Source organism: Mobula hypostoma, chromosome 18 (genome assembly GCF_963921235.1).
Source record: "Mobula hypostoma chromosome 18, sMobHyp1.1, whole genome shotgun sequence".
Lineage (NCBI taxonomy): Eukaryota > Metazoa > Chordata > Chondrichthyes > Myliobatiformes > Myliobatidae > Mobula > Mobula hypostoma.
In genome coordinates this window covers 52,358,026-52,375,848 of record NC_086114.1, presented here as the reverse complement: position 1 = coordinate 52,375,848, position 17,823 = coordinate 52,358,026, and the positions used below count along the sequence as shown (strand labels likewise).

General features: G+C 42.7%; 1 protein-coding gene across 4 annotated transcripts in view; it reads left to right on the top strand.

Annotated features, from left to right (window-relative positions):
- Positions 1 to 16,956, top strand: part of alpk3a (alpha-kinase 3a) — a 94,358-nt gene extending 77,402 nt beyond the window's left edge. For 3 of the 4 annotated variants that reach the window (XM_063070868.1, XM_063070866.1, XM_063070867.1), the window contains exon 14: positions 254 to 16,956. In XM_063070868.1, coding sequence (XP_062926938.1) covers positions 254 to 719 — 466 coding nt within the window. In that variant the 3' untranslated portion in view covers positions 720 to 16,956. The remainder of the gene's footprint in view (positions 1 to 253) is intronic. The other variant, XM_063070870.1, reaches the window with a different exon arrangement.
- Positions 16,957 to 17,823: the final 867 nt, after the last annotated feature.

The window sequence follows — 17,823 nt, the reverse complement described above, 5'->3', positions numbered from 1 at the left end:
TACCAGTTTGTACTCCTCCCCTGCACCCACCCTTTTATTCTGGTTCTTCTGCCCTCTTTCATTCCAATCCTGATGAAGGATCTCTGCCCAAAATGTCAACTGTTCATTTCCCTGATGTGTGTGTTGCTCCAGATTTCTAGCATCTGCAGTCTGTCTTGTGTCTGGCATTTCAAATAATTTCTTCTGTAAAACCTCTTTTCCCTGTCTTGCCCTGCGCGTAATGCTGAGAGTATAATTCGATTTCTTTCTGCAGGTATCAGGGACTGACAGGAAATTGCTCTTCCTCAGTTATTGATGAATTTCCTGACACCCATCATTGTAACCACTTTTGCGAGGTGCTGGGGTTGAAGTCATTGAAGAGCGTCGATAGCCTCCAGCCACATAAACCCAAGGGATCCAAAAGTCCATCGATGACAAGGAGGGCTCAGTCAGCGCAGTCCAGCCCTCAGACACAGAGAAAGGGTCAGTTAAGCCCACAGACCCAGGGAAAGGGTCAGTTAAGCCCACAGACCCAGAGAAAGGGTCAGACCAGCCCACTGGTCCAACGGAAAGGGCAGACCAGTCCACTGGTTCCGCGGAAAGGCCTGACGAGCCCACAAGCTTCTCGAAAAAATGCAACGAGCCCCAGCATTGTTCGCAAAGCAGACAATGCAGATAACTCTCAGGAGACAGTGAAGCACAAAACTGTGGAGATCCCTAAGTCTGTCAGACTTCGGTAGACGTGTTGGAGCAGCCTTCAGATGGTGAAAGGGCATATCAAGCACTTTTATTTTTGGCAAACCGTTGCTTAACCTGGAAAGATTTGAGTCAAATGAGGGATACAAGAAACCAATGAAAGTTAAGTGTCATCAACAATAATGTCCCTGGGTACTTAACATCCATAAGAGGTCCCATAAGTTCAAACTTACAAGTATGATCATTGGTGGGTGACATTGAATACAATTAGTTCCATTTGGGAGGTTCTGAAATCATAAATCAGGAGAACAAAGTTTACATGTTTTATGAGCAACAGTATAATCTTGAGATTGAAATATCCACCTGCATTAACTGTTCTTTATAATTTATAGTGTAAGTTCTATTATTTTTTATTAATTGGCTTCTAAGTTTATGGCAGGGATAAAACCTCTGCTGCAGGCATGCTGAGGTGGGAAGATACAGAAGAAAGGGCGTTAATAATGACTGCGACTAAGATCCTAAAAGTACTCCATACTGATGAGTACTTTAGTATTCCGAGTGTTTATTTTGGTAACAGATTACGGGTAAGTGAAGTATTTGATATACATTATGACTAGTTGGATGGGGGATTACCTGGGACCATTATTGGGAGATTGACACATTTTGTATTGTTTTAAGGACAACATTTCTAAATGCCGTTACTGACCTGGTTTGTGTTTTGAGTTTTTGCAATGACTGGAGGACTTGATTGTGCTGGCGACTGTCTCTCAGCCGGCGGTGAAGTGCAGTTGGCCTGCATTGTTGACAGTCATCCACAGGTCTGTCTTTGCCCTCACGTTAGGGTCACTTGAAAGCTGGAACTCCGTTGCAGAATGACGTCACATGCACGGATCGCCTTGCCTCTTCTCCGAGTGCTTCTCTTTTTAGATCACATAGTGTCGGCATACTCTGTACTCGCCCTGCAATGTAAACGCACCGTTCTTAAATTCTTGTGACTTTCACTATCTGCTTACATTTGATTGGGAGAATGACAAATAAATAATGGATCCCTCCTAATATTCCTCTCCTGTTAAAGTGGGATGGAAAATTTGGTGGAATTCTTAACCAGGATGTAATCCTGATTTCTTTTCTGCACTATAGTCAGCGGATCAATGCGAGGGAAGGACAATAATGGAGAAGATTACTCCATCGCGTTCTTCTCCCTGAGACTAACTGAGCTTTCTTGAATACTTATTTAGTTTGTAACTGCTAATGAACTGATTACCCTGGATAGTTTGAATCCAGGTGCTTATGGTACAACTGGTGGCCCAGTCATAAGATGCCTTTATACCGAAATGCAACAGGCCCCAAAATGGACGCCAATGAGAAAACCATTTAGCGCTCACTGATTTAGAGAACCAGAGACAGATTCCTACATTCCACAGTCACTAGTGCTGTTGATCGCTGAAGCACAAGCTTTGTGGAAGTAAAGACACTCAGAGGGTATGTTGTGTAACCGACATGGTTCCTACATTGGTGAGAGCCCAATGTTACCCCTCACCTCAATTCAGTAAGACAATAGTGCCAGACCCATGGATAAAGTTGGGGAAATGCCACAGATATTGTTGCTATGTGTCTTTACAGCCTCTCTTGTTTCAGAGAGCAGGTGAAATTCCAGTTGTAACCTCCTGGAATTCCTGGTGTAGCATATGGAGATATCACAGTGCCAGGACACAGCTATGGATGTCCCTCTTACGTCAAATTTTAGGAATGTTCAACAAAGTTGTATTCTAGCATCTCCCAACTTCATTGACCTTGGAATGGTGTCTTCCAGCATCAAGGGGAAGAAAAAATGGGTAGCAAATCCATCACCACTGTCAGATCTTGACTTGGAGTGCAAGTGTTCAGCCAGAATGGATCCTCTAAACCAAAAATGCAAACACCGTCGCTCATATTGGGCCATCTTCTGAGGTGCTCCCTCTGGTTCCAGGTTAGCTTACTCCCACTTGGGTTTTGAGGTGGTTGATGAAGCCAATTTAGGAACTGCAGACTTCTACAGATGGCACAGCAAGGAGGTAGTCAACGGAACAGGAAGATGGGTAGTTTGTGAGGTGGTGTACTCCTTCTGTTCCTTGTTTAGGTCCTCTGTGTGCACTCAGTGCAGAACCTTGAGGTTCTTAGCACCACCCTGAGTGCTTCGAGCAGCCATGGATCAGAGATTCCCAGGAGCTGTTGGGTTTCTTCAGGGGAGTATTGAGAACATCCTTGAAACTTTTCCTCTGCTAATCTCTTCCCATCCCAGAGTTTAGAAAAATGTGTTTGTTCTGAAAGTCTAGTGTTGTGCATCGGAACACTGTGATCACCTCCCCATGGCTGCGCCACCCTGCTCTCAAGCAGTAAAGACCTCTAAGAACATAGACCACTTCCCATATCTCACCATGAAGGTAGAAATTCAGGATCAGCTTCAATCCTTCTGCACAGATTGAGGAACCGGGCATTTGAACATCAAGACTTTAGATCTGGCACAGAACTTAGCGTCTACTGGACAGTAGTAATCTCTGCCCTCTTCCATGCTTCCAAGGACTGGACTGTCTGAAGCATACATCTCAAGACTCTAGGAGAATACCACCAATCTCAAATGCTCCAAGTTCATTGGGAGTGTAAGTGAAGTAATGTCATTGCCCTCCTCAGACCAACACTCACAGCTTTTGAGGTCTAAGTTACTCTCAAAGCTGAGATCTGGTAGAACCGTAGGAGGGTTGGAAGACTGACTGTGGAAGTTCTTAGGTTACCTAAACTGCGCATACAGAAATTTAATATGAACACATTAAAAGTGTTAATTGGAATTGCAACCCCATGGTGTTGTGGCAATTTGCCCTGACGTTCTCCGGGAGCAGTATATTTAACCAGCGTGTCTGATCATAGACAGTGTACAAGCCCACGGCTTGAAGTTGATCTTAGGGAAGAGGAGCCCTTCCCAGATGCACACAGGTATTTGGGTTTTTGACTCAGTTATAGGAATCCCCCAAAGTAGACAGCTGCCATGGGCTGTTGGGTTTTTACGAAGTGATGTTGAAATGCCTGACTTGATGGTTTTATGGAATTGCAGCTGGATTTCAGAAGTAGGTGAACCTGGGAGAATAGATGATCATGCATTGGATCTTGGTGCTGCTGTCTCCTAAGACGTGGCACATCCGTCAGCACTGAAGACTCTAATCCATGGGCAGTGCTGATGAGCTATACAGAAGGAAATAATCACAGACACAGTATGACCTTTAAAGTTACGGAATGATCATGGCACAGACCACAAGGGGCTAGTAGACTTGGGGTGTAGGGGAGGGGGGATGTAGCATGTGGGGTGGTGTGATTTGCATATTTTACTGCCTCTGATTTATATAGCAACACCGACCAGAATTGCCCCAATGGTGATTGACTGAGATTTGTTTTCATGCAGCCAAAAAATGTTTGGTACAGTCACTAGTGACTCTTTCACTTCAGCTTTCAGACTAGTGATGATTGATACAGCTGGGGTAGTGAATTGTGGTTCGAATTGCGCCAGCTCTGTATTGTTTGATCCGTGCCAAAGTAGAATGGAATAGTAGGAAATAGAACAATGGAATTTTTCTTGAAATCTGGTATGCTGTTTACATTTAAAAAATCATGTCAGCTTGGTAATGTTTTTCTTTCCTCCTCTCACCCTTTGATTGCACTGACAAGCATACCAAGAACATTACCATGTAATAAGGAACACATTCTGGATATTATTGGTTCTGTTGGATTACCTTTTCTTTGGTGTGCCATTGCAAAGTTTGGAACTTCCCCCCACACACTGAACATTGCATGAAGTGGCTTCTAACCTGGAATTAAATATTTGCAGTACACCAGTTGTGAATGTATTCCATCACAGCTTCTTGTGGTACAATCAGAGATTACATCTGTCAATTTTAGTCACAGCTTTAACTATTCATATTTAAACTTTTGTGTTGATCTTAAGGTGTAAGTGCAGGGATTTGAGGATGATCAAATCAAGTTTAATTATCATTCACACTATATGTAGATACAGCTGAACGAGACAGTTCCTCTGGGGTCAAGGTGCAAAACGTTCAAAATAGCAAGCAAACATTCAAAAATAGCAAGTAACATAATTTAAAATATTGAGCAGAGAAGGATATTTGGCTGAAAAGAAATGTATAGTCCAAGACCCTGAACAATAATGTACATCAATTGATGGTACAGTCTCCTGGCAGTGTACAGATGCATGCAATCCAGCCTGTCATTCCACTGCTAGAACACAGAGAGCAGCACTGATGGGAGAGGCCAGGCCTCAGTCGAGCTCAACCATGTTGTAGTGCTACCATGTCTTCCACCTGGTCTGCAGCAGCAGGCAAGCCTGAGGCTTCGAGGCCTAGTCCTTACTACAGCTGAGTCTACACAGCTCCCATGTTGACTGTCCCTGCACCAGACAAGGGTAACAGGCCTGCAGCAACTTACATTATCAGTGTCCAACAGAGTCTTGCGATCACAAGTGAAATGTCCAAGACATGGTTATACTGCACCAACTCTGATGCTTCCAATTAGCAGGCAGCAACACGGTTTGCAGCCAGGTCAGCTCCTTCAAACCCAAACTTGCTGCTCCGACACACCAGTCCTTTGAACCTTTGGCCGACCCCTTTGACCCTTCAGCCAACCCCTTCTACACTTCGGTCGGCTCCGCTGCTGACACCAGTCTATTTACTCTGATCAAGGAGCGGCTCACTGACGGAGTAGCCCCGCGGTACCCAATGTTCTTAGAGTAGAATTGTCTTTGGATCGTAGAAAACAGATTTTACAAAGGACAAGTACCTCTGGTTGGACCCCGAGAGGTTGCTGTGTTCGCAGGTGTCACTATCTTACTGGAAAAGATGTAGGGAATCATTGGAAAAATAAATATTTGCACAGTTTGCAGCAATAGCTGCAGGTAATTTACCTGACCCCACTGAGTCTGTTCCATTTCTGCTGCCCAGTTAGATTACCGTATGACCGTGCCTTATCTCATTCAACTGCATTCAGCCCATATTTCTTGATAATCTGCTAACAAGATATTGTTGATCATAGATTTTGGCTGTTTCAAAGGTCCTATCTCCTTTTGATGAAGAAATACTCCTGATTTCACTGACAAATAGATCATAATTAGTCTTGTTTCTGTTTATCAAGATGTTATCCAACAGAGGAATTGCTTCCTAATAGCCAATGCAGGCCTGACATTAATGACTGGTGAAGGCTAGCTCTGCTTTAATTTCATGAGATACTTTAATTCGCTTGAAAAGAATGATACATTTTCATTTCATGTCATCAGAGTGCCCTCTGCTGCTTTGCTAGAGAATTGACAGTTCAGAATGATGTCGCCAGTTAATCCCGATGCATGTTGTTCCTTGTTGTTGAATCAAGACCATTTCAGTCGGACTTTAGAATCAGTAGAATTAGGACACCACGTACTTCAGCTATTATATATGAAGCAAGTGTTTAAGGTGACAGTGTAGGCTGTGATTGTGTGCAGGCATTCTGCTCCCTTCAGATCTGGTGCTTCATCTGAAATGAGACTGAGCCTCTCACGTTATGGTGAACAACTGACAAACCTCCTGGAGATTTGAACCCCAGCCATATTATACCAACACACAGACACGCACACAGACACACACACACACACAGCCTCACTCCAAGCACAAATTTTATTTCCTACTAAACATCTTTCTGAAGGATTGAATGTACCAACTTTTCTTACTTTGAACATATTAGTCTAATTCAGGTGTTAGTCTTTATAACGCAGATTAAGAAATGCAAAATGCAAGAGGAAAACTTGCTTTTTCAGTTCTAATTACCTTCTGCGTTGGTACTTTTATTAAAAGGTTATATTTAAATGAGCACAGAACTTCAATTCCAAATTCCCTTTTAGGCTTGTTTATTGACAGAATGCTGGCAGAGAATGCTATTTGTCGTAGTCACATTTCCTGTCAGTGGGTATTCACTCAAAGATACACAGAAGTAAAAGAGATGTGGCTGTCCCTGCCACATCTCCGCTTGTAATTTGATTATACCTTTCAAAGATTGTAGAGCACAAGAATATAATCGTTAGTGTCAAAATAGGAGATATTAGGACAAATGAGCAAATGGTTGGTTCAAGGGGCAGGTTTTAGGCTGGGAAGTAGAGAATATGCGATTCATTTAATACAGTAATTTGCTTTATTCAGTTGTTTTACCTTTAAAGATATCTTGGGTAAATTTCAAAAGGTCATACTTTACATTTATTTGACCTTTACTATACGAATAAGTTCCAGATAATATTATAAGAACATAAAAAATAGGAGCAGGAGTTGGCCATCTGGCCCGTCGAGCCTGCTCCACCATTCAATAAGATGAAGGCTGATCTGGCCATGGACTTATCTCCACCTACCTGCCTTTTCTCCATAACCCTTAATTCCCCTACTATGCAAAAATCTATCCAATCTTGTCCTAAATATATTTACTGAGGTAGCCTCCACTGCTTCATTGGGCAGAGAATTCCACAGATTCACCACTCTCTGGGAAAAGCAGTTCTTCCTCATCTCCGTCCTAAATGTACTCCCCTTAATCTTGAAGCTATGTCTCCTAGTTCTAGTCTCACCTACCAGAGGAAACAACTTTCCTGCCTTTCGTTACTCTTTAAAGTAATTTCCTTTGGTTCTCTGCACTTCTATATTATTGGCTAACCTTACTGTCAATCATATGAAGTCATCTGTGAGTTCAGATGTAGACGGGTTGTCCTAATGTGCTCAATCCTTAAAATAATAATGGGTACTGAAAATATTGTAAAGCCTTTAATTTTAATACCCTGCCTCAGATAAACTTTTTAGTAGTACCAAAATGGAGGTATGTGGTGAATTTGTTAGTTCTGAAATGAATTTGAAGAGTTGTTAGAAGCTGGCTGCCTTTTTTTAAATCTGGGCAGAATAAAACCTCTGAACTCTCAGCTTCTGGATGAAAACATTTGCTAACAGATCCTTGTAAGAGTAAATCCAGTTTGATAATATGTAATATTATTTAACAAACTTTATTACCTCAACTTAAGGAGAGCCCATCACTCTGGCTGAAGGAATAATCAGAAAGGATTTAGAAGAGGTTACTTTATCCTCAATAATGCTGTCTACTGGCTACTGATGGATAGTCCTCCTTGCTCTTGATTGGAAAATTCTGGAACTATGTAATTGTGATTGTGTTTATAGATAGGTGCTGTCAAGTACAATTATGACTGAGGAATTTGCATGAATTATAATTAGTGGCATTTGTGGTGTGATGCTTATTCCATCCCTGTTATGTCCCATAGGAAGAGAACCTGGAGCTGAGGGAAGAGATTGGGGGATCAGAAGGAAGAGCTATAACCAATTGAAGTAGTCAGATGGAGAGTCAGTCAAAGCTGAGGGCTGGATTGCTTTTCAGGGGTCAGGATTGGAAGTTGAGAGGAGGCTTGCTGGACAGGTTTGCAGTCAGTGGTAACAGTAGGTCTCTGGTTGTAGGTGAGGAATTAATCCTAAGAGGGGGTAAAAAGTAGTCAGAGGCTGTAGTTAGTGGTTGTTGTAATATTGATGTGACTCAGACACCGCTGTAGATTGAACAACAGACTCCCATTTTTACCTCTCTACGTTCTGACGTCATACACACTCTTGACACTACGAATACTCACACAATACATTACATCCCCCTTCTCAAGATTTTTTTTTACAACACTGTGAATTACCAAAACAATGCCTCTAGGTATGGCCTTCTTACAGTGTAACAACCATGACATAAACTAAAAGAAAACATCTTAGCTTCTTATACTGTATTCTGCATTGTATCTTACAATACTAACTGCAGTGTATTTTCTTTTACTAACATAGACTAATAAACCTTTTATTTCACACCTTGGAACTTATGACATGTGTGACTTTGCCTCAAACTGTATGTCTAGTCTCGGTATCTAGCTGGAAGTTTGACTTGTCTCCCAGACCGTGTGTGATACAACTGTGACTGTGCTTGACCTTCATCCGTGTCAGTCTCTCGAGTGGCCTCTGTGTCTTTGCGGTCTGCATCACTGTTGGTGTCGTTTGTTTCCATGTCCGTATCTGTGGAAATGTCCTGTGCATCTGTCCGTGGAAACTCCCTCTCGCCTGTCTTCAGCAGATGCTTCCTGTTCCTCCTGTAGACTCTTCCATCCGGCATGCGAATTATGAAGGATCTTGGTTGCTGATGTCTGTTCACAACCACAGCTGGTTGCCAAGTGTCCCCTCTCTGTATTCTGACATTTTCACCTGTATGCAGATCTGGCAACTGTCTTGTATGTCTGTCATAGTAGCTCTTTTGCTTTATTTGCTTGTACTTTTGCTTGTCATGTACCTGAGCATTACCTTCAGGAGTCAGTAGAGTTGTGGATGTTGGCAGTTTGGACTTCAGACGACGTCCCATCAACAGCTGCGCAGGAGAGAACCCCACACCCTCAATCGGTGTGTTGCGGTATTCAAGCAGAGCAATGTAAGGGTCACCGTTGCTGCTTTGTGCCTTCTTGAGCATGTTCTTGACAGTTTGTACAGTTCTCTCTGCTTGTCCATTAGACTGAGCGTGCCCTGGACTAACATGTTGAAATTCCCAGCTTTCCGAGAGCCCTCTGAACTCACCACTGGCATATTGTGGACCATTGTCACCAACGACAATATCTGGAATACCCTGTCTTGTGAATGTTAACTTCATTGCGGTAATGACACCGACTGGACGTGTCACTTAACTTGGTGATCTCCGGATATTTTGAATAGTAGTCCACACAAAGCAGATATTCTGCTCCATTGTAGTGAAAGATATCTATGCTAATCTTCCATGGTCTTCCAGGTAGAGGGTGGGGAAGCAGAAGTTCTCTTGGATTGCTGTTTTTGTTTTCATTATAGACAGCACACTGAGACACAATGTCTTCTATCTGAGTTGACATGCCTGGCCAATAGAGAATGTCCCTTGCTTTTTCTTTACATTTCACTATCCCCAGGTGTGACTTATGAATTCTGTTGAGCATTTCCTGTCTCACTTGGTTTGTTACGATGAGTTTTGCTGTTTTGAACATTAGTTCTGATGCATAGCTGATTTCCTCTTTAAATATCCAGTATTTCTGCATTTCCTTTGGAACATCTTTTCTTTCTGTTAGCCATCCATTCATTGTAATGTCTCTTAGCATTTGCATTTCAGGATCATCTGCAGTCGCTTTCCTGAACATGTTCAACTTCTCCTCAGAGATGGGTAGCTGGGGTGTAACCCAGGTGACCTCCAGCTCTCTTCCTAGCAACTCTTCCTTTTGCTCTTTGAGGTAAGCACGGCTCAAAGCATCAGCGATGTGCAGTTCTTTTCCTGGCTTGTGGGTGACTGTGAGAGTGTACCTCTGTAGCCTGAGAAGCATCCTTTGCAGCCTCATAGGAGCTTGGTGGAGTGGCTTTTTGAAGATGCTCTCAAGTGGTTTGTGATCACTCTCAACCTGGATTTCTTTGCCATATACATACTGGTGGAACTTCTCACACCTATAAACTATGGCGAGTAATTCCTTCTCGATTTGAGCATATCGGCATTGGCAGTCCGTAAGTGCTCGTGATCCATACGCCACAGGCCTCCCATCCTACAGTATAACAGCTCCTATTCCCTCCGAACTGGCATCCACAGACATAGTCACCGGTTTATTGACATCATAGAACTTGAGTGCTGGTGCATTGGTAACCAACTGCTTCAATGTGCCAAAACTTTTCTTTGGTTCGTTTTCCCAATGCCATTCAGTGTTGCTCTCTCGTAGCTTTCGGAGTGGAGCGCTGACCTCTGATAAGTTGGGAATGAATTTGGCAAGATACTGTATCATGCCCATGAACCTCAATAGTTCTTGCTTGTCTTCGGGTGGTGGTAGCTGTACCACAGCTCTGACCTTTTCATCATCTGATTTTAGCCCATCAGCGCTGAGTACATGACCTATGTATTTGATCACTGTAGTTCTGATCTTACATTTACTTTTGTTCAGTTTTAGGTTGTACTCACGTGCTCTCTCCAGGAGCTCCTTCAGTCTCTGATCATGTTCCTCAATTGTGTCACCCCATATCAGCAAATCATCAATGATGCTGACCACCCCGTCCAGGTCTTCAATCATTTGTGCCACGGATCTCTGGAATACCTCTGATGCGGAAGAAATCCCAAAGGGTAGACACAGGAAACGATATCTCCCTATGGGCGTGTTGAAAGTGCATAATTTGGGACTTTACTCATCCAGCTTGATCTGCCAGAAACCTTGATTTGCGTCTAATACTGAAAAGTATTTTGCCTCAGGCATGCAGGAGACAACCTCTTCAACCGTGAGCAGCGGATAGTGCTCTCTTTCGATGGCTTGGTTGAGATCTTGTGGATCCGTGCAAATCCTCGTTTTTTTTCTGTGACCACTGTCACCATACTATTCACCCAGTCGGTCGGTTCTATTTGTCTTGTTATGACTCCTACCTGTTCCATTCTGTGTAGCTCCGCCACTACTTGATCCCTGAGAGCTACTGGAATCTTTCTCGGGGCATGTACAACTGGTGCAACAGTTGGATCAATCTGGACATGGTGTTTCCCTGGTAAACATCCTAATCCAGAAAACAAGTCATCAAAGTCTTTGAGAATGTCGTTTTCTTTTTCAACACCATAGATTCGCTTCACCAGGCCTAGCTTTGTGCATGTTGTTTTGCCCAGTATTGCTGGAACATGGTGCTGTACTATTTCAAACTCGATCTTGTATTTTTGACCTTTGTACACACAGGTGAGTGCTTTTTTTGCCCAATGGCGCCGTTTTGTGGCCGAAATAAGCAACAGGCTTGCAGGTGGATTTTTCCAGTCTTCCTCTGATGTCCAGTGAGTTGAATGTTTCTGCCGACATTACATTGCACTTTGCCCCAGTGTCAAGCTTAAATGTCACATTCCTCCTGTTTATTATCAGATCATGTCCAATCATCTTCATCCTCTATCTCTGCATTGTCAATATTCTTGATGCATACCTCCTGTTCCACCTCAGCTGTGCCAATGAACATGTCACTGTTGCCCTCACTCTGTTCCACAGCATGCATTTTCCTTGCGTGCTCCTTCGATTTGCACATCTTTGCAAAGTGATTTCTTTTCTGGCATAACTTGCATGTCTGACCAAAGGCTGGACATTTTCTGTATCCATGTTTATAACCACATCTGTTGCAATTAACTTCCTATTGATCATCCTGTGGAGCTGGCTTTGTCCTACTCTTGTCAGTTTTCACAGTTTTTATTTTGTGCACTTCAATCTCTTCATTGAGCACTTTAACCTGACTTGACGTGATCTCGCTGGCACGGCAAACATCAGTTGCCTTTTCTAATGTAAGATCCGCCTCCTTCAATAGTCTGCCTCTCACTTGATCATCTCGTATGCCGCATACAATCCTGTCACATATTACAGAGTCATGCAGTTGTCCGAACTCACAGTCTTTTGCCTTATTCTTCAAATCTGTTACATAGGCATCTATGGTCTCTATTGGTCCTTGAGCCCTCGTGAAAACATATGTTGGATGTACGGTAGGTTTTTTCTCGGTTCGCAGTAATCTTGAAACTTTTTTTTCAACACCTCAATTTTATCTTGCTCATCATCTTGGAAGACAAACGCGTTGCAAACCTTTATTGCCTCTTCCCCCGCCACATGCAGAAACGTAGCACATTGCACTTTCTCCGTCTTTTCAGCTACACCGCTAGCGGTGCAAAACAGCTCAAACTTCTGGATCCATGTTTTCCAGTTCTCAGCAAGATTACAGATTACCTTGTAGGCTTAAAATTGACAGTGGCAGTAACTGTGACATCTTTTACGTGTCTTCTCTTCCTTTTTTTTCCTTCGCGATTTCTTCTGACACCATGTAATATTGATGTGACTCGGACACTGTTGTAGATTGAACAACCACGTTTATTCAACAGACCTCCATTTTTATCTCTCTACGTCCTGACGTCATATGCACTCTGATGCTACGAATACTCACACAATACATTACAGTTGTGAAGGAACATATTGGGTTAGGAGATCTCCGAGTTGGTGGAAGCAGGAGGATCTGAAAATTACGAGGATGGGTTGGGGTGTTGATTGCTGTTGGGTGGGGTGTTGTGATAAGGTGTAAGATCTTAAGATCATAAGATGTAGGAGCAGAATTAGGCCATACAGCCCATTGATTCTGCTCCACAATTCCATCATGGCTGATATATTATTCCCCTCAAACCCATTCTCCTGCCTTCTCTCCATAACCTTTGACACCCTGGCTAATCAAGAACCTATTCACTTCCACTTTAAATATACCCAATGACTTGGCCTCCACAGTGGCTTGTCGCAATGAATTCCACAGATTCACCACCCTCTGGCTTTGAAATTCCTCCATATATCTGTTCTAAAGGGACATCCTTCTATTCTGAGGCTGTGCTGGCTGGGTTGAGACTCACTCACTATAGGAAACATCCTCCCTACATCCACTCTATCTAGACCTTCCAATATTCAATAGGTTTCAATGAGATCCTCCCTCCTTCTAAACTCAGCGAGTACAGGCCCAGAATCATCAAACTCTCCTCATACATTCTTTTCTGGAATTATTCTTGTCAACCTCCTCTGGACCCTCTCTAATGCCAGCATGTTTTTTTCCTAAGATAAGGGGCCCAAAACTCGCAATTCTGCAAGTGCTGTCTGACCAATGTATTACAAAGCCTCAACATTACATTTTTGCATTTATGTTCTAGTCTTTTCAATATAAATGCTAACATTGAATATTCCTTCCTTACCATTGACTCAACCTGCAAGTTAACCTTTAGGGAATTCTGTATGAGGAAAATTGGGTCCTTTTGCACCTCTGATTTTTTAATTTTCTCCCTCTTGAGAAAATAGTCTACACCTTTGTTCCCTCTACCAAAGTGCATGACCCTGTACTTCCCTAAACTATATTCATCTGTCACTTCTTTCCCCACTCTCATAATCTGTCTAAGTCCTTCTGCAGATCCCCTGGTTCCTCAATACTACTTGCTCCCCCACCTAACTTCATATTGTCCACAAATTTGGCCACAAAGTCATCAATTCCAGCATCCAAATCATTGACATATAATGTGGAAAAAAAGTTGTAACACCGCTGTAACAGCACTAGTCACTGGTAGCCAACTATAAAAGGCCCTTTATTCCCACTCTTTGCCTCCTGCCAGTCAGCCAATTTTCTATCCATACTAGTATCCTTCCTGTGATACCATGGACTCTTGCTAAGCAGCCTCATGTGTTGCACCTTGTCAGAGGGCTTCTGAAAATCCAAAAAACATGCACTGACTCTCATTTGTCTATCCTGCCTGTTATTTCCTCAAAGGATTCCAACAGATTTGTCAGGCAAGATTTCCCCTGGAGGAAACCATGCTGTCTTTGTTGTAGATGTAGTTGACTGAGACCAGATCCAGCATTGACATTGCCAAGAACCTACCTTCTAATTCAAGGACTCCCGGGAGGGGAGAGAAGATGGCGGCGCGACGACAGCGTGCACGGCCACTTCGGTAATGAATATCTGTTATTTGTCAAGTAGGGGATCGTGCACAATCCTGATTTGATGGAGACGGACGTGAGAGCACAGCGGAACATCTGGAAAACTTCTGAAATGACTGCTTTGCTACCGCTGTTACTGTGTGGTAACCGGAATCTCCGGAGCTGAAGGCCTCAAAATCCTTGGCTTTGCATGTTTCAGCATCCGGGGCGAGGTCCAAGGCGCTCGGCAGAGGATGGCGCTTGGGAGGCTGCTTGGAAGCTCGGAGTTTTCGGACGGATGGACTCAGGGTCAGCTGGGGTCGGCTGCTTCCAAGGTATCGGCAAATTGACGGTGCCTGGAGGTTTATGGCAGGGAGTTTCTCCCTTTTGCCGCCTGCTATCGGGGACTCGGGACTTTGAGAACTTTTTTTACTGTGCCTATGGTCTGTTCTTTATCAAATTATGGTATTGCTTTGCACTGCTGTAACTATATGTTATAATTATGTGGTTCTGTCAGTGTTAGTCTTTGGTCTGTCCTGTTTTCTGTGATATCACTCCGGAGAAACATTGTTTCATTTCTTAATGCATGTATGCATTTCTAAATGACAATAAAAGAGGACTGAGTGTTCTCATAATCTAAACTTAATTCACGTAGAAGCAGACATTGTTGGTGATGTTGCATGAGTGGTCCTTGCCTGGCATGGGTCACGCATTGAAAATGATGGAGCTCTCCTCCAGTCTTGGCTTGGATATGAACAGATATTCCTCTGTGTGCTGGGTTCTCCATGAATCAGCTGCATGTTTCGAATGCATACAGATTTCATGAACGTCCTGTTTTTGAACAGTTTTTCAATGAAATTGAATCATGTCATGCACCGTGTGGTCCAAATTCATGACATTTCATTATTTCAGAGGATATGGTCATTAAATCAATGCTGTCTCTCTGCTGAGCAGTGAAGTCATGCCTGTTCTCTTGTTCTTTCTGTAGATTTGAAAATACATTTTCCTCATACCATAAGACTAAAAAGCACAGGAGCAGAATTAGGCCATTCAGCCCATCATATCTGCTCTGCCATTCCAGCATGGCGGATTTATTTTCCTTCTCAACCCCATTCTCCTGCTGTCTCTCTGTAATCTTTGATGCCCTTACTAATTAAGAACTGGTCAAACTCTGCTTTAAATATACCCAATGACTTGGCCTCCGTGGTGTCTGTGGCAATAACTTTCACAGATTCACCACCCTCTGGCTAAATAATTTCCTCCTCATCTGTCTGAAAGGATGGCTTTCTGTTCTGAGGCTGTGCTTGTCCTAGACTCTTATTACTGAAAGTATCTTTTTGAAATCATTTACTTCTCTACTCCACCTGTCCTGTTGTCAGACAGTTCCAGGATTTATTGATTGGAATAGAAAAAAAATCTTTCTGGCATTTTATTGCATTTCTTGTCTAAAACTATAAATCTCGGTCACCCAGTCCCTACACAATCTGGTACTGTGAGCTGTTTTTTTCCATGTCTATTTTACCTGAAGCTTCCATTATCTCATTAACCTTTTATTCAATTTTCCCTATGTGCTCCAGAACTGTTCCATCAGGCTCTTCCCATCAATCCCACCAAAATACCTCACCTTCTACTCTCCATCTACCGATAGTTTGCCAATTGTATTCCCCACCACAGCGAATGATGCCATTGGTGTGGCTTCCCATACCTCTATTGAGCATCTCCAGACTGGCAGTGAGTTCCTCAATTTTGTAAACATGCCCTGTAGGTGGTATTTTGCTAACATGGAATTTTAAGAGAATTTCCTTTATCAAACTTCCTTCCATTATCAATAAACTCAATTATGTCAACTAAACATGATCTTTTTCACATTTGTGCTGGCTCTCCTTTACTAAAGGAAACCCCACAAAGCGCCTGTTTACCTTTACCTTGACTGTTGCTTCTAGAACAAGTATAAATTATCAGAGAGTAATTGAAATGCCCTTGTAACTTTCCTTGCAGGTATGTTACTTTCCAATCTCAAAGCACCTCTGGGAATACTGGAGTGTTACAGCAACTTGTTCTTCTGTCTTTACCACCTGTTCCCATAGCAACCTGGTCTTAGGCACGCCTTTCCATCACGTATTTTCAAACCACTCATTCCCTCCATTATTTCACTTCCGTTGATATTTTAGCAGCATCTTCCGTCCTAGTAACCACTGAAACATGTGCTCACACCCTCTAACCTTATCCTGACCCTCTAGATGTGGATTCTAGGGTGACTGCCAACCCTTTTGTCTTGGTTGGGTTTATTTTCCTATTCTTCTTGGCCTCGTATTTGGCCTGAATTCACTCTGACATGAGTAGAACAGTTTTTTTTTCAATTCGTCATATTCTTTACATCCCTTGAAATCCAAGTAACATGAGACTAGGTCCCTCTTAAGGGAGTTCTCCTAGTCCGTAACTAAGTAATGTCGCAAATATTTTTCATTTTTCATTTACAGCTTTACTTAACACTCTCTGGTTCTGCTGTACCATGTCTGGATCTCCTGTTGTTCCACTGAAGTCACCTCTCTTTCACTTTTGGCATTCAGGTTCGGATCCTTCCTTGCTCCTCTCCAGTATTAGTGTACGCCTGGGTTCATTTTGGCACTTGGCATTGCCTGTGTGGATTTTGAACGCTCCCCTTGTGACCACATGAATTTTTCCATTGCACTCCAGTTTCCTCCCTCATCCCAAAGAAGTGCTGATTGATCGATAGATGAAACAGCCATTATAAATAACTGCCAGTGTGAGGTTGAAGAAATTAGCGGGTCAGTGGGACTAATATGAGTGCTGTAGGCTCAATAGGCTGAAAAGCCTCATATGTTGTGGGAAGTACAAACAACGTGAAAGCATATTATGCTGTTACTACGGACAAGGAAATGTATACCAGCAGAGAAGCTGATGAAATATTTTATCTATTTTCAGACATACCAGAAATGGTAGAGAACAACAAGTCTAATGTGAATGAGTTCACAGTAAAGTATTACTATAGGAGAAATGAATGGGACTGATGACATGCACCCTCGGCTTTGAAAAAAGGTGGTAGTAGTGATAGTGGAGGCCTGAGTTGTTACCTTCCAAAATTCCAAAGAGTCCAGAAGTAGCAGATGTAACCCTCAATACTTAAGGAGGGAGAGAGAAAATGATTATAGATCATTTAACTTGACATCAGTAAGGGCATATAGAAATTACTCTGGAAAAACGAGGGGATAGGTTTAAGGTGAAAATGTGGAGCTCTGAAGGGGATCTGGCAAGAATGATTTTTTTTTTACAGAGTGGCTGAAAGAGAAATTGGTTGAGTCAGGTACAACCAGTATATCTAAGGGTTTTAAATAGGCAGGGCACGGAGGGATACCAGCCTTGCATGGACAAACGGGATTGGTATAGATGAGCAAAAGGATCAGTGTGAACGTTGTTTGTACTTCCCACAACATATGAGGCTATTCAGCCTATTGAGCCTACAGCATTCACAGTAATCCCACTGACCCATTAATTTCTTCAACCTCACACTGGGAGTTATTTATAATGGATGTTTCATCTATCGATCAATCAGCACTAATTTGGGATGAGGGAGGAAAGTGGAGTACAATGGAAAAGGCCTAATTCTGTGCTGTAAC